The 20,910-nt window shown below is 39.5% G+C and overlaps 2 protein-coding genes across 31 annotated transcripts in view; one reads left to right on the top strand and one right to left on the bottom strand.

Moving 5' to 3' along the window:
- SOX6 (SRY-box transcription factor 6) overlaps nt 1–20,910 on the bottom strand; it is a 672,513-nt gene that overhangs the window by 349,857 nt on the left and 301,746 nt on the right. For 29 of the 30 annotated variants that reach the window (XM_069091122.1, XM_069091109.1, XM_069091112.1 and 26 more), the window contains one exon: nt 18,029–18,269. In XM_069091122.1, coding sequence (XP_068947223.1) covers nt 18,029–18,269 — 241 coding nt within the window. Of the gene's footprint in view, nt 1–12,733; nt 13,556–18,028; nt 18,270–20,910 lie in introns of those variants that run through there. The other variant, XM_069091140.1, reaches the window with a different exon arrangement.
- Nucleotides 13,682–20,910, top strand: part of CUNH11orf58 (chromosome unknown C11orf58 homolog) — a 408,817-nt gene continuing 401,588 nt past the window's right edge. Inside the window, exon 1 of the mRNA XM_069091141.1 lies at nt 13,682–13,702. Coding sequence (XP_068947242.1) covers nt 13,697–13,702 — 6 coding nt within the window. The 5' untranslated portion in view covers nt 13,682–13,696. The remainder of the gene's footprint in view (nt 13,703–20,910) is intronic.

Genomic DNA, 20,910 nt, shown 5'->3' with positions numbered 1-20,910 from the left:
GGATGGATGGATGGATGGATGGATGGATGGATGGATGGATGGATGGAATGAGATATAGACCAGAGGAGAGGGAGAGAGAAGAAATTATTATAGCTGGTGTGTTGGTAAGCTGATTCTCCCTTTTCATCAGGATGAAAGAGAGAATTCAGAAATTAGAGCATAGGATTTTTTTTCTTCCCTTTGGGACCTCTCAAGGTCTCTTTTAAGAACTTTGGAATTGATTGTATTACATGGGAGACACTGGCATAGGACTGCTCAGCATGGCATGCCCACATCAGAGATGGTGCTGTGCTCTACGAGCAAAGCAGAATTGAAACAGATCAATGGAAACTCAGGATGTGCAAACTTAGAGAATCCACCCCAAATATTCCCATGGACTATTTGTGCCTGAATTGTGGTAGAACATTCTGAGCTCATATTGGTCTGATCAGCCATAGTTGACTCTAACGTAGTAATGTCATTTTGTTCCTTTCAATAATGAAGGACAACTACACAATGCATTCAGTGATAGATATCCCCAAAACATTTTGGCTTATAATAGATTTCTGAGCTGAAAGTTGACCCAGGTTAACAATCATCATTTGAACAAATATTACTTTTTTCAAAATAACTGTTTTAAGATTAATCTGCAAAGGAAGTGTCAACCTGCTTTGGTAAAAGAAGTTTCCTCATTTGTAAATTCTTATATAAATGTCTAATCTCTATCCCTACTTCAAATTAAAACTTATTTTTGTCTTTAAATCCATTTGTAAAGCTCTTTGCAAAACTTAAAGATATATATGAATGCTACTTATCATCATCATCATCATCTTAATCATTGTTTCTGGAGACAACCCACCACCCTTAACCTAAAGTGGGGCTTTCTTTAAACATAGAAAAGCATCTAAACAAAAATACCTGCTGTGATTGTACTTGAAAATGTCTGAAAGCTCCAAACTCAGTGGTCCTCCACTTTCCCCTTTCTTTCCCTAACATCTCTGCTGAGATGAATGTGTCAGGTTTCATGATCTATTCTCTAGGACCAATATCAGTTAATGCCCACCCACACCATTTCAAAGGCAAGGCATTTTCATGATATAACATGAAACTAACACTGAGCTAAAAATAAAGTATCAAAGGGTTCAACACCAATTGAGGTAGTGAGAACCTGAAGATTATACTGGCTGAAGGACTCTAAAGACAGGTTCTCCAGTCATTCTCAACCCAAGATGCAAAGACTACAGAAGAAGGGACAATGCAAGCTCAAAGAGCTAACAATTGGCACTAGGTGACACTGACCAACAGCACTAGTAGGATATGCCACCTTTCCAGGATGGCACATCATTTTCTTCTTGAGACCAGAGGGAATTTGACTGAAAAGATATGGTTTTTCCCAAAGGGAAAACCACCAGAGCCAGTCACAAAATGTGAGCAAGATATCATCACAATGAGCTGGCACAGTAAAAGTGGTTGGTTTCTTAAGTCCACCCAAACTACTCAAGGGCTCCTCAAGTGAAAGAGGAGAGAGGCGGGGTGGGGGGAGGGGGAGCAAAATCCTTGCTCCTAACTTTTTTACCTTCTAGATTATAATTAACACTAGACCTTTAAGTACAAAAGCTAATGGAAATCTTATTTAAGATGGACAGGTAAACTTACCATTTCTTTTGTTTTGTTTTAGTTTTGAAGGGGAACATTGCCTGAGACTTCAACTAAAATGAAGAGATAAAAGTCACAATGATTTGCTAAGCATCCTTGTAAGAAGGGTGGAAGGACTGTTGATCCCATGAGGCATAAGATCAGCTGCTGCCAAAAGTCCTCATAAGGACACCAGCTCCCTCACTTCTCCCTCTCCTCACCATCTGTAGGCAGTAGTTAAAAGTAGAGAGAGCTCAGACCTCTTCACTGGGTTTTTTTTCCCCTAAAGTGACACTTATACAGTGACTATAATTGAGTGTATTGGGAGGAGGGAGAGCAAAAGAGCTAGTGAAACCACTTCATGGCACAGCAATGTGGTTCTGGTTATCTGGGTGGTTTTCTCTGGGTGTCTGTGTTCCCCAGGTTGTGGTACCCCTGGCTGTGTGCATCAGCTGTGTTTTATTACCAATACTAATACACTTACATAGTGCTTTAGGGTTTGCAAAGCTTTTTACAAATATTATCTCATTCTATCCTCACAAACACCCTTAAAAGTAAATGTTATTTTATTATTAGCATTTTACAGGGGAGGAAACTGAGGTAGGCAGTAGTTAAGTGACTTGCCAAACTCACACAGCTCATAAGTGTCTAGGGTTATATTTGAATTCAGGTTTTCCTGAGTACAGATCAAGTGTTCTTTCTACTGAACCATATAGTTGCAAGTATCACAGGGATAGTGACATCTTTGACAGTGCCCTGTGTCAAAGGACCTGGAATCCATTAGTTATTGGGTACAGGAACATGACAGTTGGAAAGCTAGGAAATTTTTCATTAGACTCTTAATAAAAAACCTTTTTTTTTTTTTTTGAGAATAGGTCTCCCTATTTTCTCCAAGCTGGAAATATATTAGCCACTCACAAGCCCAATTCCAATGCTGATTGATATGGAAGCTTTAATTTGCTTTGTTTTTCCAATCTGGGCCAGTCTATGCTTCCTTAGGTGGTCTAATGGTTCTCCAGTCCTGGGGGCTCACCATATTAATGTCAGAATTATTGTGAAAATCTGATCAGTTTTAGCCTTGCTTCAGAACCCCCAAAATCAAGTGAGTCACCAGTGTCAGCCTGCCCCAGTAGCAGGGATTATAAGCCATAAATACTTATTCGTTGGTTCTGATAAGTCTGACACAACAATTATAACAAGATAGATGTCTCATAGTGATTAATTGTACCACACCTGGCCATTGTACATCTTAAGACAACATTTCTCCAAAGAAAGCAATGAAGTAAGCATGTCTTAGCACTGAAACATGGAGATAATTGCAAGAATTTTCATTAAGGAAAAGGACATAGCTCATTGTGATATCAGATGGAACATGAGACTATCTCTCTTCTTCTGAACTCTCTTGTGAAATGATGATGATAATAAAACAGCCACTAGATTAAATGGCCAAGGATGTGATCATCACAAAGGCAGAGCCCAAGTGGCCCAGAGCAAGGAGTTTGGTTGCAGGGATTTCGATTCTAAGTCTGTTTTCCCTCATTATCTAATCCTACCTCCCAACCCCCACTCAATTTCTCATTCCCCAAATTTGACAGGAAGTTTTTTGGGGAGGGGGGTTGTTGTTGTTGCTGTTATTTTTATCAATAAGAGATAAATGTAGGAAGCAAAAATCCTTAGGCCATACCTCTTTCACATTCATCCCAAGCCCAAAGGGAAGACCAGAATGAGTGGGGAAGAGAGTTGGAGAAGAACATTTCCCTCAGAAATCAGGTGGAGTTGATTACATACAATTTATGTATGTAAAATGTAAGTAAAGAAGTAAAGAAATGCTTCCTTCAAATCAATTCAGTTCACCATTTCCTTCAGAACCTTAAGGACCTGTGATTTCTTCAGTGTGAGTACTCCCTCAGCCCAAATAGATCATAGTTTCTCTCTCTCTCTCTCTCTCTCTCTCTCTCTCTCTCTCTCTCTCTCTCTCTCTCTCTCTCTCTCTCTCTCTCTCTCTCTCTCCCACCTTAGTAGGGAGTTTAATGAATTGCCTTCCAGGACTGGAAAAATTCTTTATTCAGTAGCTAGCTTCCTGGTAGGAAGCCCTTCTGCACTTGGCTGCTTCTCAAGACAACTGGGATTGTCTGTACATCACTAAACCTGCACTCAAAATTTTTTCAGTTTATGCTCTGTTGCTTCTAGACTTTGGAGAGCCCAGAGTCTGTTCTTTGCCATGGCAAGATATTGGATAAGTATTTGGTGGAAGCAAGCAAATACACAGTAGTACACAGCACAAAATGTGGTCATCAAGCTTCCTCTTGAAGACCTCCCCTTGCAGAACTCATTATGCCCGAAGCAAGGCATTCTATTTTGGAACAGCTATATTTGTTAGGAAATGTGTTCCCTTCATTAAACCAAAATTTGCCCTTCTACAATTTCCACCCATAGCTCCAAGCTCTACCCTCTAGGAATAAACAAAAAGGTGTAATCCCCCATTACACCTTAGAGGCAAGAACATTCACAAATCTTTCTAAGAAAGCCTTTAACTCCAACTCAGAAAATGGAGATAATAGATCACTGCTGAGTGACAGAAAATGAAGAAATGGAGTGGCATCATTTAGGATCCAACATCTATTTAAGAATTTGCTACTATCAGGGATCCCTTAACCTTGTAACCTGCTGGAAAAATAAGTCTCTAACACATATCTAAACTGCTTTCTCAAAAGTGAAAGTTCCTTGTTCACATTTGCATGAGATGGTTTACATTGGCAAAAGGCCCACATGAGTGTTTGCTTCAAACTGACGACAGATTCTTCCTGGTAAAACTATTGTTTTCCAATTGCAAAACTGAAATGTTTGATTTCTTCTACATCTAATTAGAACTAGCATCTAATAGAAAACACCTGGTCTATATACCTTTCTCATAACTAAAATAGCATTATTTCACTTACCAATTTTCCTAACTTTGTTATCAAGAAGGTCATAGTCAGATCAGTGTATGTGCTATCACTATAGAGGGCTGTCTCTTTCCTAGAACTACCAAGGATAGAAATGTTCCTGGTTTTCACTTGATTGGTGGGTATATATGAATGACTAGATTAGAATGTCAGGATTCCTCGTGTTATAAGGAAAGAGAGATTTAAAAAAAACTTTCAAAAATGTTTTGACACCAAGGAAAGGAAATATGAGATCAAAAGTAGTATCGTAGCCAAGTTGACATATGATGAAGGGAAAGAGGAAAGAAAAGTACAGCAAATAGTGTGGTCTTACCTTGCACTTACCCAGGCATCTTTACGTGGCTCATTAATTAATTAATAATAAGTAATAATCATTCATTAAGGACTTACTATGTGCTAAGTGCTGGAGACACAAAGAAAGGCAAAAGACAGTTCTAGCCTTCAAGGAACTCACTGTCTAATGAGGAAACAATGTGCAAAAAAATGAACCAAGATGTATAGAAGATACATTGGAGATAATGAACAGAGAGAAGGCATTAGAACTGAGAGGTTGGGTAAATGTTCCTACAGAAGGTGGGGTTTCAGCTGGGCCCTAAAGGAAGCCAAAGAACAGGATATGGAGATGAGGAGAGAAAACACTGCAGGCATGTGGTTTCTCTAAGCCTTTCAGTGGGGAGAGGTGCCAGGATTGGGGGAGAGGGCATATTTGGATATTGAGACTCCATCCCAGAACACCCCGGGCTCTGACAGGCCAGGTTTGGCCTTACTTTGCCCAGATGTTCCAGAGTCTTGCTAAAATGTTTATGATCTTAGTCCACATTACAAGTCCCGCTTGTGAATTAAATTGAATTAGTTAATCTAAGTTCCTTCCAGCTTAAAATCTACGAGCCTATGATTCCAACAGTCCATGACATAGAGAAAAAAAATGTTTTATGGTCTTTTGGCAATTTAGAGACAATCTTCCTTGATATGTTTCATGAATAGAAGACCACAGCACCTTTCATTAGGGTGTGTATTCAGAGAATTTAATTTCAAGATGAACATTTGCTGAATACACAGTCATAAAGAACATTATTTTTACTCACTAAACTAAAGAAGCTGAAACTAAACTTTTAAACTAACTAAATATTCCTTTAGAAATATAAATTTCAGCTGGATATGGTAATGCATGCCTATAGTCTCTGCTATTAGACAAACTGGAAAGAACTTGGATTCCAGAGTTCTGAGCTGCAGTAGAGCTGAGGTTACTTGGGTGTTCACATTAAGTCTAGCACCAATATGGAGAGGTCTCAGGGACAGACGGCCACCAGGCTACCTGAGAAGGGGACAATTAGCCTCTGGAGCAAGTCAAAGCTTCCATATCAATCAGCAATAGGAGCAGACCTATGTGTGGTCATGACACTTCTACCCTAGGAAAGCTAAGGACATCCTAGGAAAAAACCCTCAAAAAAAGTCACAATGACAAAAATGGTTTTTGAGGCATTGCATTGTGCCTGGGTACACTTAGCACATTATATATACATATATATATATACACATATGTATGTATGTGTGTCTATATGTGTATGCATACACACTTACTGTATTCCCCCTCAAAATGAGTAGGACTAGAGTGAGGTTTTCTGGCAAAATCTTTGGAATCAAGTGCAGTATGCCACCTGCCTCTGACAGAATGTCAGATCATGGATTAAGTCTCAGGAACTCCCAGGAAACTCTCAAAGACAGTAAAATTTGCTGGAGTGGTTTATCTGGAAAGATACCTTCCCTCCCCTCCCTTTTATGCTACCCCACAAAAATCTCTGCACCTGTTTGGAGCTGGCCATTTATCCCTCGGTTTATCATAAACTTACTGGACTCCATCTGAATAAGTTGCATATTCAACATTCAATAACACTCAACAAACATTCACTGTTTACTGCTATGTACAAGGCATTGGAACTATAGTCAAATAGCTAGGGTCATCTGACTCAGATCATCACACGGGCTGAAACCCTAGAGTTCACCCAGCTTCATGTTCTCATTTTGCCAAAGAAAGAGTCTAGTTGATGATAATCTATACCAACTCACCCAAGACAGCCCATTTCAACCCAGAGCGAATAGAATTTCATAGCTAAAGGTATGAGGGGAGGGATGGGTAGGAGCACAAGTCCTTCCACACTGTTTCTGACCTAGTGATCCCTTGTGAGCACTTTAGACTTCTGCTCTGAGGGCTCCTTTTGCCATAGTGTCCATTCTTGGCATCTCTCTTCCTCTTGCCCACCTGAGTAGTTTTCAGTTATATATCAGTTCTTTTATAACAATTATTGGGCCCAAGCAAGGCAGTTAATGTGTTTTAACTCTGGAGACACCCTTCCATCTCAAATTTTGACATGAAACACTCACAGAGCCCACTGTGGGTTTGCCAAAGTCATGTGTTGCTATTTAGGAGCTGGATGAACAGGCAAGCTCTTTCTCAATAATGCACTGGGACAGCTGGAAAGGGCACCTCTCTGAGTGCAAGCCATTTGCCCTGGGTCCTCAAGGCCATCCAGACAGACTCACAAACCTCCCTTTCTCCCATGTATCTTGTTACTCTTCACCCTTGCACAAGAACACCATAAGCAAGAGCCTTTGCACTGCTTCCAATAGGTTTAACGACAATTGATAGGAAACTTTTTTTTTCCCAGTAAATTTTATATTACATTTCTTATTGCTCTGATCTAAGTCTACATGGATCCCAGTTCAAAGAAACAGCAAATGATTCCTTTTGTGAGGTTGCAAGCAAAAGAGGCCAGATTGCTTAAAAATAGGAAAGAAAGAAACCTGGGCAGGAAAATAGAACCTAAGGTGGGGGTGGGGGGGAAGAGTACCTAAGTTTGCCATCTTTTCTTCACCTCCCATGCCTGGTGAGTTAACTGTGCAGTCACATCAAAAGGCAACACAAAATGCTGGCAAGCCTACAGAATTTTGTCCAGTAATCTCTCTGACTTTTAAATGCCTGGCACCCCTGGACTCATGTACATTATTCCCCAAGGAAAATTACCTAAACTATTTTGGAAAACATCTAATCCTAAACTTTATGGCAAAAAATTTGAAAAACAAATCAACCACAGTGACATAAGACAAGATCAGGGCATGGCAAAAGATAAAGCCTTAATAGTAGGTAAGGCTTAAAGAAAAGACATACCAGGAACTGAAGGTGCTAGGTAGGGATGGAGGGAGGCAGGCAGGCAGGCATTCAGACAGACAACACAGAAAGATAGGCAGACACATAAAATGTGAAATAAAGACATACACAGAGAGAGAATACAATTGTGGGCTAGTTTTCAACACAGAATTTAAGAGCAATAACCCACTTCATTCACAGTTTACATCTGCTCATCCCAGCTATCCCAATAATCAAGAAGAAAGAAACAGTTATACCTAGAACTAACAAAAAAAAGTCATAGATGCAAAGAGTTGTCAAAAAAAAAACATGATAACTGATCTTCCTTTCTTAAGATAAATGAAAATCTCTCTAAGGCATTCTGTCCATACCTCAAATAGGATTCATCCTTGAAGCACGCTGGTGCTTAGAACCAGATTTGAGTTATCCTGTTTGATGAAAGCAAATGTTTACAGAATCATTTGCAATCACTTTATCGAATAAGAGTTCCCATTTTCTGGGGCACTAATGAAACAGGGACAAATGAAACACATAAATGTTCATTTCTCATTTCTACCTGATTGTAAAAGTTTATTAGCACAGGTTTCTAATATATACTTTGAAGTTTAGAGTATGACTTATCCAGGGATATTAAGAACTCAATTTGTATTGCCTTTGGAAGAAAAAAAAGCTAGTGGGGTCGTGGGAATGTGGTAATACCAAAATAATACTAACAAGGATAATAAGCTAAAGAATAACTGTCTCCCCTCCCCCCTTCCTCTTTAAAGCTGTGTTAACATAAGGAATAATAGACTGAAGTTTTTTCTTCTTTTAAAAAGGTTACATTTATCTCGGAAAGCAGGAAAAAACTTTTGCAGGCTGAAGACAATCAAACAGTGGGATAATTTGCATATCAAGGTAATTAAGGCACATTCATTAGAGTCGTTCAAGCAAGATTAGATATGTTCATGGAAGGAACAGAGGAGGGTCTCTCCTGCTTGATGCAGGTGGCTTGACTCAATAATCAGAGAGGGCCCTTTCAACCTGATCATCTGGGACTCTCTGAGTGAATGATGGAAGGTTCATTATGTTAAAGTTACCTTTATTACAAACAACCCCTTTCATGCCAAAAATGGAAAAGGATTTTAAGGTGACAAACACAGTCTCAGATTCTGATCCTCAAAGTGACATACTGCCTTCTTCCCCATTCACTGATGCTCCCTGCTCCTGATCTGACCTCCAAATAACTAGAAGAAACCTTAGAACATAAAAAGATAGAATGGGGGCGACTAGGTGGCACAGTGAATAGAGCACCAGCCCTGGAGTCAGGAGGACCTGAAATCAAATCTGGCCTCAGACACTTAACACTTATTAGGCATGTGACCTTGGACAAGTCACTTAACCCCAATTGCCCCCTACAAAAAGAAAAAAAAAGAACATAGAATGTTAGGGCTAGAAGGGGCCTAGACCTCATGATTCATTCTGTTTAAAGCTAGAAAGAACCTTAGGGTTCATCTAATCCACACTTTCATTTTTACAGATGATAAAAATGAAAGCTGATAATGACTTGCACAAAGTCATACAACCAGGTTCCCTAACTCCATATTGGAATTCCAGCCTCCTAATTCCCATTTCAAGCCTTTCCAGTCTTCACCTGGGATCCACATACAGAAGATCTGTGAACCAGGGTAGGAAAAATAACTACATCATTACTTTCACTAACCTCTAATGAAAGTTTAGCTTTTCCTCTAATTTCGAATGTAGGCAACAAACCACAGCATTATTTAGTTACTTGTGACTTTGTCACCAATAGATATCACAGATATTTTCATATTATAATTGTTTAAGACATCTCAAAGTATCATGTAAGACAGCTACAAAGTATCATCACTACTTTTAAATTACTAGAGTTCTTTCACTTGCTGCTGGATCACATGGAATCTCACAATCTTCCTGTGAACAGACTGTAAATATAATTGGTTTCCTCTGTAATCCCACATATTTTATTTTATGCATTTAAAAAATTAAACTGAGAAAGGTACAAAGGTTTCACCAGACCCAGCTGAAGAGGTAAAAGCCACGACACAAAGGAGATTGAGAACCCCTATACTAGGACAAACTGCCTGTCCCCAGACTTGAACCTATTTCTCGAATAGCCTATACAAATGTTTTGATAAAAACGGTAGTATTTCCCACCTTCTATAGACCTCCTACCGTGAAAAGTTTAAGACTGTCACTGTTACTCTTCAATGACCATATGACACTCACCAAAATGTTGCTGAGATGCCTGGCAAACCATATTGCTATGTTATAGGAAAACATCTTTTGTCACTTTATTTGTGTATCTAGCAACTGTATTGCTGGAGGAAATGAGTAGAGAATGCATATATTCATCAGGAACCCCTCAAACTCCAGCACAGAGACGGTGTTTAGTACTTAACCATAAAATGGCTTAAGCCTTGAGATCTTTTTTTAATGGATGAACAGAGAATCATTTGAATTTATAAGCATACTTTTTCAAAAAGAGCTTGGAAAGGGCGGCTAGGTGGCACAGTGAGTAAAGCTCCTGCCTAGAGTCAGGAGGACCCAAGTTCGGTTTCGACCTCAGACACTTAACACCCACACAAAAATACTAGCCATGTAACCTTGGGCAAGTTACTTAACCCCAATTGCCCTCCAAGAGCTTGGGAGGAGGTGGGGGGATTGCACCAACCATAAGAAACAAAGCTTGAACAGACTGGGCATGTTTCAGTTTTACTGAACCCAAAGGATCAGCTCCCATCAAGCCCTGGTGCAATTGTGGTATATATATATAATAGGAGGCCAACACTCAAGCAGAATTACATATTACTCAGGAAATTTTAAATCTGATTCTGGCTCTGACACAGACAGTATGACCTTAGATATGTCCCTTTAGCTCTCCAGGTTTTTACTTCCTCTGCAAAAGAAGGAGGCTGGACTAGGTGGCATCAAAGGTCCCATCTAACTGTAAAAAGTTTACAATTCAATAAATCATATGTAACTATACGTTTCTAAATAATTAGCAAGAAGTGACCCTTCTCAAAAGTGTGGAGACCCCATATATCACAAGCCACACTTTGGCCTTGTAGCCATGACTGCAGAGGGACAGTGGGCAAAAGCAGAGGTCAGCAAAGCCAGGACTGCTCATGTGTTCTGCAAACAGAGTATACCAGCAGCACTGGGAAGAATGAAAGAGAAACAAGACATTTATGAGACATAAAGGTATCACATAAAACCAGAGCAAATGAGAAGAATATTGGCTGAATCCCAGCATAGATAATCCTTATAAACATGCAGGAATGTTGTAGGCTGTAAGCGAATGTCAGTAATATAGTACATTAAGAGATTCACATTACATTCAGTGCTCTGCTAGCCCCAACCACTGGGTCTTATACAGCCTAGACACGATTAAAATAAAAACAAACCTGGCATCTCATCTCCCCTGTCTCCTTGAAGACATTTTGTGTACACAATTTTATTACACTGAACAAAGATACTAGGGGTCTGATTTTCCTTGAGCTGTCAAAGTACAAAAGAAATGCAAAAAGTCCTTGCCCAGATTTAGCCAAGTGCTGGATTTTATCTTTTGGCAGGTGCTCAGTATGCAGCCCACATAATCACATGTTAATGACTGGAGTGTGTTAATCAGCATGCATACCTGATTCCTCCTTGCCCAAGAAGAAAAAACAAAAAGCCAAACTATCTGAGAGAATGCTCTTTCAATTTTGGAAGGCAACATCACCAATATCCCAGAAAAGATGAGGAGGAGGAAGAGAAAGAAAACTTTTCCCAAAGTACCTTTGGGAAAACTGACCTGGTAGGACGGCTGTGAAAGCTACAGGTGGAATTTACTGCACACTCAAAAAGAAAAGCAAGCTGCTAGGAGAGAGTTCCACAATTTCATGTACAAGCCTCGGTTTCTGTTCCACTAGGAATGTGAAGGTGCCCATTTTGTTGTTTGTGAAGTTCAGAATAAAAACAAAGCAAAATAAAAATAAAAACAAAGGAGGATATAATAAATTTGTTATTGTGACATTTCAGTCATGTCTGACCCTTCACAACAATGACACTAGAGTGGCTTGCCATTTCCTTCTCCGATTCATTTCATGGATGAAAACACTGAGGCAAACAGATTGGTTGAGTGACTTGCCTAATCACACAGCTCATAAGCATCTGAGGCAAGATTTGAACTCAGGAAGATGAGTGTTCCTGACGATTCCAAATCCAGGGTTCTATTCACTGAGCCACTTAGCTTCCCTCCAAAAAAAAAATAAAATAAATTACTAAGTAAATAAATAAAAGTGGCTTGTTAAAGTAAAATTAATGGCAAAGTGACTGAAATATTTGTGATAAGAAGGGGTATCTGGGTGGGTGCTGAGGGTGAGGGAGAGGGCCTTCCTGTGTCTACCGGCTCCAGTAAAATAATGTGCATTTGGATTTTTTTTTTATTTAAAACACCTTACAGATTTAGAGAGCCTTTTTAGAACAGCCACAAGCTATCCATTTGAAAATACAAGAGATTAACTTACGAGCACTAAACAACTTTAATTGACTATTTAGTTATCTACACAAATACACTATCTTACTGGTTGTCATGCAAATAAAAAATGCTTTTTACATTGATTTCAAATGTAAATAAATTTTTGTCACCTCAATTGCTAACCAAGATCCAAAACAGAGACTGCCATATGCTAGTAACAATTTAAAGCTGTTGGCAAGTGTGGGAGTGTAGAATGGGTCTCTCTCTCTCTCTCTCTCTCTCTCTCTCTCTCTCTCTCTCTCTCTCTCTCTCTCTCTCTGTGCATGTGTGTAAAAATCTCAGGGCTTGCTGAAACAAAAAGCAACTCTCTTTGACCTCCTCAGGCTGCCACACTTCAGATAGACAAACACTCCTCCTTATTTCCACCCCTAACCCTAGCTTTGGGCCAAGCCAGCACCAGCTTTACATTGTACCTTCCTCATCTGCTTGGAGACAAACTTTTCAGAGAGGAAACGTAATCACTAAACTCTTTGCATGTCTGAAACTCACCTGGTCTCTGGATTCCCTCCAATTCCACAAAGGACCAATCAGGTACCTTGAAAGATAAACCTGAGTCAAGATTCAAGTGAACTTTGGATGGTTCCTGGACTCAGCTGTGGACCATGACAGGCCCTCTCTCCATTTGCTCCAGCCTAGTGAGAATTCAATGAGCTGATATGCCTCCCTGCAAACCACAGGTACAACCCCCAGGAAAGGCAAAGAAAGCAACTGTACTTGGGCACTAAGGAAATAACTAAACCTTGCTAACAACTGGAAACAGGTCGAGCTTTTAAACTCTTTAAAAGGGTAACCAGATTAAAAATCTTTTTACAGACTGTCACAAAGTAAGGCATGGCTGAAAAAGATTTCATCCTTACTGAAAATCCTTGGACTGTGTTATCATGGAGTGACAGGAGTCCCATTCCAGGAAGCAGTCCAGAATCCACTCCAGGCTTTTTAGGACTCTGTCAAGTGAACTGTATGAAACAGTTTGGAGTTGATTAGCAACTTGACTGGACTGAGTAGGAGGGGCAGAGAGTAGATGCTGTTTGCAAGCAGAGAAGCATTGTTCCCGACAGTTCTTAATTAATTAGGTATGTCAACACTCCTGCTTTTGCTTGCTCTCCGTTGCAACAAAAGGGCATTACTGGCACCATTTATTTACAATGCAAAGCCAAAATTTAGCCATGGCAGTTTGATCATCTTGATGCTGGAGCTGAGATACTCTGAGGTTGGGGGAGGGGGGAGCAGTGATGAAGTTCATTGACTAGGCTGGGATTAATACTGATGTAACTGATGATGTCATTGCGAGCCAAATAAAGGCAGAATTGGGTGCTTTTGAGTCTTTGTGTGGATAAATGTTATATCACACACACACACACACACACACACACACACACACACACCAAAAAAAAGCATGCGCTTCTTGAAAACAGAGAACGTTTCCTTGGACTCTGTCTCCAGGGGTTGTACATGGGGGTATGCATTGGGCTGTACATAGGTGCTTAATTAATGCTTGTTAAAATGAATTTGATTTTTTTTTGAGACTTGTTCTCCCTATCTCACCCAGGATGCAAGTGCAATGGCCATTTAGGGGAGTAGATTAATTTAACTGAATCTCTTACCTTGGTCCACAAAAATAAGCACTAAGGCTTTAAAGCATATTTTAGTATGTCCCACCAATACTCACTGATATAGATGCTCTGCCTACCTTGGCTATGATACTCTCTTCTGACCGCTATGTCCCTTAACAAGTTCTTCCAATAACTGAAACTCAATATGTTTAAAGGAAAACTCATCATCTTCATTATATCCACCTCTCACCTCCTCTCCCAGGGAGAGACAGAGAGACAGAGAGAGAGAGATTCTGTGGTCTGTATTTTTAAAAGCAAAACTCTTCTTGAATATAGCAAATAAGAGAGTACTGGTGCCTGCTCTTCTGACTGCCCAAGAGCACAGGAGTTCACATAAGGCATACGGCATGAAATAAAATAGCATTACCAAAGCTGCCTATCTTTTTAAAAAAGTGCTCCTCCCTCTATACCATTATCTCTCATGAGCTAACCCCATGGTTAAGAGCATGAACTGCAACAGAAAGGAACTGTGAGTTTCATTTCACCATCCTATTCTACCTTTACACTTCACATCAATTTTTAAGCAGAATTAGATTAAATGCCTACCCAAAATTTGAATTGGCTCTAACCTCACCCTCCCTACAAAAGAGCCTGTCTGCAGCTTTTTGACTATTCTCTGAAACTTGTTGTTTCTTCTTCTCTGTACAGTAAAGTCAAGCAGGCTGGTGATCTGATGCCTCCAATTTAAGGCATTGCAGGTCTGACGTTGCACTGGTTACACATTGCTGCATCTATCAAATGAAACGGGAGCACAAAGGGAATCTCCAAATGCAGCTGCTATTTCCCATTTGTTAAATCCTTTTATTACACCATATAAGTACACAGCTGGGAAATACTATAGAGTGGGAGTTAAGACAAAATATTTTGGCTTCCAGACATTCAGAATTCACAAAGGCCCCAGTGGAAAGCAATGCTTGATATCAAAAGGGAGGGAAAGTTTGAAAACATTTCTAGCCAATATGTTCTTTTTGACGATGATGTATAACATACTTATAGCTTTAAAGTAGTCTATATTACTATAAATTTTGTTTGATAAAAATTTTAGAAATAGCTGATGTCCTGTATTTTTTCCAAAACTTCAAATCACAAAACAGTCTGTATTTCCAAAGTCTGCAGATAAATGACCAGAGCAGGGGCTGCCCCCTGTCAATGCAAAAATGATGTATTCTGAGTTGTGGCAGCACATTTTTGACTAATAGAGATAGTCACATTCTCACCAAAGAAGTATAACTTTGTCTTTCTCCCATCTCAGTCTGCCAGTAGACAGACTTCCTGCTCAGGACTTTCATAAAATTTCTTTTTCTTTCAACACTTGGCTTCTTGACAACGAAACTAATGGCCGTACTATCCTGCCATCTAGAAGGTAGCATCCTAAAAAAAGAGGGATTCATGAGAAGTCAACCAGTTGAGGATCGAATTCAGAACATGCTCCACTGGGAAGGATGTCTGTAACCACTTATCATTATCATTTATTATTTGTTCACTATTTGATATCCACTGGTTCCATGGCCCTCTGCTAATTATAAGTTTCTTCCTTTCATTTCTTTCATGGTGGAGAGAAAAGAGCTCTGGATTTAGAGTGAAATGACCTGAGGCAAACCTTAACTCTTCTAAGAATTAGAAATTAGTATTCCTATAGCTCTTTAAAGTTTTCAAACCACTTCACATTTTTTATATTATTCAATATTCACAACAACCTTATGAGATGGGTGCTATTACTAACCCCCATTTTACAGATGAGAAAACTGAGGCAGACAAAGGTTAAGTGACTTGCCCACATTCACAGTTAGTAGTGTTTGAGGCTGGATTTGAATTCAAGACTTCCTGATTCCAGGTCCAGAACTCTATCCATCATTCCATCTGGCTGTCTCATACGACCTGAATGACTTTGGACAAATCACTTCTCTGGGTCTTAGTTACATTATCTGCAAAATGAGAGGACTGAACTAATTATCTCTAAAATCCCTTTCAGGCTCTCAAGGCTACCATCCCTGTGCTTCCCTTTCTGGCTCCCTCCTTCACCCTCCTCCCTGGCTCCCTTCCGGTGAGATGCAGTTGCCACTGACCTAAAGCAATGTGGAACCTAAGAGAGAAAGGGGCCCTGCTGTGGTACTTCTCTCTCTCATTACTACATGTTCTCAAAGTAATTTGAGGTAAACTTCCAGAGTCTATAGTTTATTAATATGTATGAACCACATTTAGGGTTGGGATCAACCTCAATGATTTCATAATTCACTAGCTCTCAAGACAGAGGAAGTTGAAAGAGCCTTGAAACAACCATAGGTAGGAAATAGATAGAAGCTAGAGTGTTTTGAAAATGCAAGTGACACCCAGAAGTCAACTGAGTCCAACCTGCTGTAGACCTTCTCCTAAGTGTGAAGGGAAGAGTGACTGGAGCCCTGCCTTTTCTCTCTTACTTTGTGGGTACCTGGTGACCTAGTCATCCCATTTTTAACTAAGCAAGATGACTAAGAAAGCTTGTGTCTGAGCCTTGGACAAGAAAACATAAATATGAGTCCTGACCCACTGGCCTTTCCCTCCTCCCCGCCCTTAATCAAGATAAATGGCATTTTTCTAGAACATTTACATTATGTCACATAGATATTATTATCTCCATTTTACAGATGAAAAAACTGATACTCCAAGAGGCTGTCTGTGGACTATGGTCAATCCACTATAGCGTACCTTCCAATTAACTGACTAACCTATGAGGAAATATACATTCTCTGCTTCCCAATTATATATGCCTGACCACAGAGAAAGAAAGTCTGCCTATGGAGATATCTATTGAGATGTTTCCTACTCACTTTAAGACTTCAGCTTTGCCCAGAAAAGGTCCATTCCCCAATCTGTGAAATGAAGATATCACTGGCCCTACTCCTGGCTGATTGTGCCATAGCCCTGGGTGTGTCAGTAGCTAACTCATGTCTATAAAAATATGCAAAAATGTGAGCATGTGGGTCCCAAAGCTATTGAATTTGGGTGCTATTATTATCAAATATAATGATTTCCTTTGCTTCTGGAGGCATAGCACAAAAATGAGCATGGAAAAGGCCCAGTGAGAGGTGGTGTGGTTCAGTGGATGGAACAAAGGATGACTTTGGCCTTGGGAGACCTGGGCTGGACAGTAATGCCCCTCAGAAAATGACCAGTGATGTCATCATGAAGAAATCAGTTTTCCTCCCAGGGCCTCAGTTTCCTGGATTAAGAAGAGAGGATAATTATACTTGCACTGTCTTCATAGTCAGGTTTGCCATGAGAAAAGTGTTTTGCAAACCTTAAAGCATCTTACAAAAGCAACTTTATTATTACGTTATTGGTAGGAAACCAAGGTTTTCTAAATTATTCTGTTTCTTGAGATTTGAAGAGGAAAGTCTGTATCCCTGTTTCTTTAAAAAAGAAACAAAAGGCCAAAAATGCAGAACAAGGGACCACAATTTCTAATCTAGTGAAGTATATTGAGGTATCAGTCAGTTCCAAATATTTTAAAAGGGAATATTTTAGATTTAAATATGGTAATGAATATGTTCCCATAGCAATTAATAGTGTCTGTTTCGATAGTTGGAGATGGTGTTCAACCTCAGAAAGGCCCACTGATATATGGCATGAATCTGCAGTTGTTTCTGCCTCCGGCAAAACTCCTCCAGTCTGATGAAATGATACTCGGGAGCTTTCTGTGTCTCTTTTAAATTAATACACAGGTACATGAGCTAGAAATGCTTCATTATAAATCAAATATGACCAAGAAAGAGTATGATAAATCCCTGCATCTCCTCACTAAAGATCTATTCTCTGTATGACCTCATTCCCATACATATGATTACTTAATGAGATTACACAACATGAATCCACAGCCACACTTCACCAGACCATTACTTATATTGTGATCTTCCTGAGTCTACCTACCCCCTGTGCATGGAGGGAGATGAGCATGCCCTTCAGAACTGGTGAAAAGCTGTTGACAGGTCAACCTGGCCCTGCACATCAGTTAAATATCAAACCATCTGCCTGTCAAACATTGTCTGGTCCTCACCACTTATCTGTGTTGTAATAACTATGTGCATGAGATTGTGCGAGGAGCTGTCTAAAATGGCCAGCGTGTGTCACTTTTCCTTAAAAGACTCGTGGGTCATGGCTGACTTGAGGACGAGTGTCCTGGCCACAGACTTACCATTCTGTGCTGGGCTGAGATGACACTGTCCCAGTCAGCATCTTGTTGAATGGTGGTGACAAGAGTTGGTAGCTCCTCAGAGTGAGGTTTGTTGTGCATGATAGGGTGAAGAGGCAGGTGGGAGGTCACATGCTGGTCACTGCCCTCTTCCTTTTCCCGAGCGGACAAATCCTGGGTCATCGCTTCCTCTCCATCAGCTGCACAGGCAAATGGAGAGGCAGCTTGCTTGGAAGACATTCTTCTGCAGAAGGAAGAAGGTGGCACAGATCAGTAAGGATTGCTGGAGTCACAGGAATAAAAGCTCTAAATAAAAGTTCTAAGCTAGGGGTTATTGACCTGGGTTCTACAGACCCCCAATGGGCCCATGGATAGAAGCTGGGGATTTGTAAGCTTAAAAGGAGGAAGAAAAGTTTTATATCTTTATTTCAATATAATTGGTTTTCTTTGTCATCTTATGTACCTTATTTCAGGCATTTAAAAATATTTTGAGGGGCAGCTAGGTGGCACAATTTATAGAGCACTGGTCCTGGAGTCAGAAGGACCTGAGTTCAAATCCAGCCTCACTTGACACACTAGCTATGTGACCTTGGGCAAGTCACTTAACCCCTATTGCCTTGCCTTCCTTCCTCAAAAAAAAATATTGAGCAGGGGCCCACTTGTAACCCCAGGGACTAGCACAATAACTGGCTCAAAGTAGGTACTTAATAAAAACATATGGATCAATTGATGGGCTAACCTTCTATTTCTAAGTCATTTCTCCCAATTGTAAGATGGGCATGAACTCAGGACAAAAGGGAATTCAAGCATGTCTTGCCGTCTCCATTCAAATCCAAACAACATTCATTTAGTAAGCATAGTCTCTAGGCTAAGCAATCCCCTAGAGGAACTTGTAGCTTCTCCCACTTTATGAGCTGGAGCAAGCTATTTCACCCCTCTGGGCCTCAGTCTCCTTACCTGTAAAATGCTAGCTTTGGATTGGTTGACCTCCAAGGTCCTTTCCAGATCTAAGGCCATTGTACTATCTAACTGGAATGTTCTACTGCAAAGGCGGGGGGCAGGGTGGAGATGCACCATATATACAGATAAGTAACTACAAAATATCCATCCTTTCCTTAGATAACTACTGCATTTTCATCAAAATTCTTCCTATACTTTATCTTCTCTCCAAGCCCCAATCAATCCACAAACGGCTTTTAAAGAACAGTTCTGGAGTTTGTACCCATCTTTCCCCAGTGTCCAAATTAGTCAGCTGTGAGCATGATTTGAAGAATCCAAAGGCCTAAATTCCTCCAATAGCCTTTGTAAGAACCAAATTATAATCACAGAGAAAGGAAGTCTATGCAGGGCCCTTAGGAAATTTAGCCAGGGAAGTAAATAATTTACTATGGAAGTCCTAAGCAAATCAGATTCTTGAGTTCTGATTTAGTTTGTGCCTTCTATTAATGAGTTCTATGCTTAATGCTTTTTGAAACCAATCTGATTCTTTTCCAAAGATTTCCAAGATATTTACATGTCAACTGCTATAAAAGTTTAAGTGGCATATTGATTGATTGGCTGATAATGTGTGATTAGTCTTAAGGCAATTTTGTACCATTTGAGTTGAGTGCCTGAAATAATTATATTTCCATTTTATATTAGATAGTACATACAAGATACAAAGCATTTTCAAGAATCCAGTGAAATGAGAATAGTAAAATGACTTCTGTGAATAATATTTTTTAAATCTGTCCTCCAAACAAATGACTGAATATTCATTTATACATACATCCAAATATAAATATATTGACAACTCTTATCTGATACCATTTGAGAAGTCAAGTTGACGAGAAAATACAATGTCCCTGTCCTGCCCTTTCAGATGATACTAGAACTACAGTTCTTCAACTGAATTTTTAAAAAAATTCAATAGCACTTTATTATTGAGAAAAAAATGTTTTAATTTAACATATGAAAGTAAATCAGGCAAGCATGTAACTTAAGAGGCATGACAACAACAATGTACTTTCCCCTAATTTTTGGAACTGCTTTAAGTCTGTGATGTCTTCAGTATTAAAACTGCCATGGAACGAAAAGAAGAAGATCCCCCACCTTAATTGGTCTTTAACATTAATTGATTTCATACCATTTTTTAAAAAATGCACAAATCAGTTAACATAGGAAACCACATGAGCATTTTTCAAATTAGCAAATCATTAACTTGCTAGTACTGTTTCTACAGACAAATAAATACTGATTAAAGGGTCTAGAAATCTGAGATTAACAGTTAAATTTACAAATCTGTCACATGCTTTCATGAATATTGCAGTGAAGGAAATATCAAGTGCAAAGAAAAATAATTAAGTTAATTCCAATTTAAACAGTAGTTTTTATGTAGCAGCCCATGTTTCACATAGGATTTAACAGCTAATGCTAAATTTCTCACAATTAATGAGGGGGCTCAGATTTAGTATCCTACAGTGAAAAAAATTAATATAGGATCAGCTAATCTAATTATGCATAGTTCTAAATAAAAGTAGTACAAGCCCTGAAAGTACTTTGAAGCATATTAAAATGTGAGTACCTGTTTATAATAACCATCCTACAAATGAGAACAAAAATTCCTATTAATATTGGAACCTAGAAAACAACAGGAAAGTGACTCAAAGGAATCTATATCTGTGTTTCCCTGGAGGAGAAAGGTAAGAAATGTTGGCACAAGAGTCCCCCACCTGAGAAGTGAAATAAGACAGATGTGCCCAGTTCAGCCAAAACCAACCAATAGGTGAAATTCTCCTGAAAATGCTACCGAGTTTATTAGCCCACCTAGATCTTTCTTCCTTTGATCCTCTAGCGACCACTGAAGCAAGGTCGATCACTTTAAATGAACTGTGACCTAAGTTTCT

This window comes from Petaurus breviceps, unplaced genomic scaffold, assembly GCF_028583685.1.
Source record: "Petaurus breviceps papuanus isolate PSGF00001 unplaced genomic scaffold, PetGlider_PUasm1.0 188, whole genome shotgun sequence".
Lineage (NCBI taxonomy): Eukaryota > Metazoa > Chordata > Mammalia > Diprotodontia > Petauridae > Petaurus > Petaurus breviceps.
This window is presented reverse-complemented; position numbering and strand designations above follow the sequence as displayed.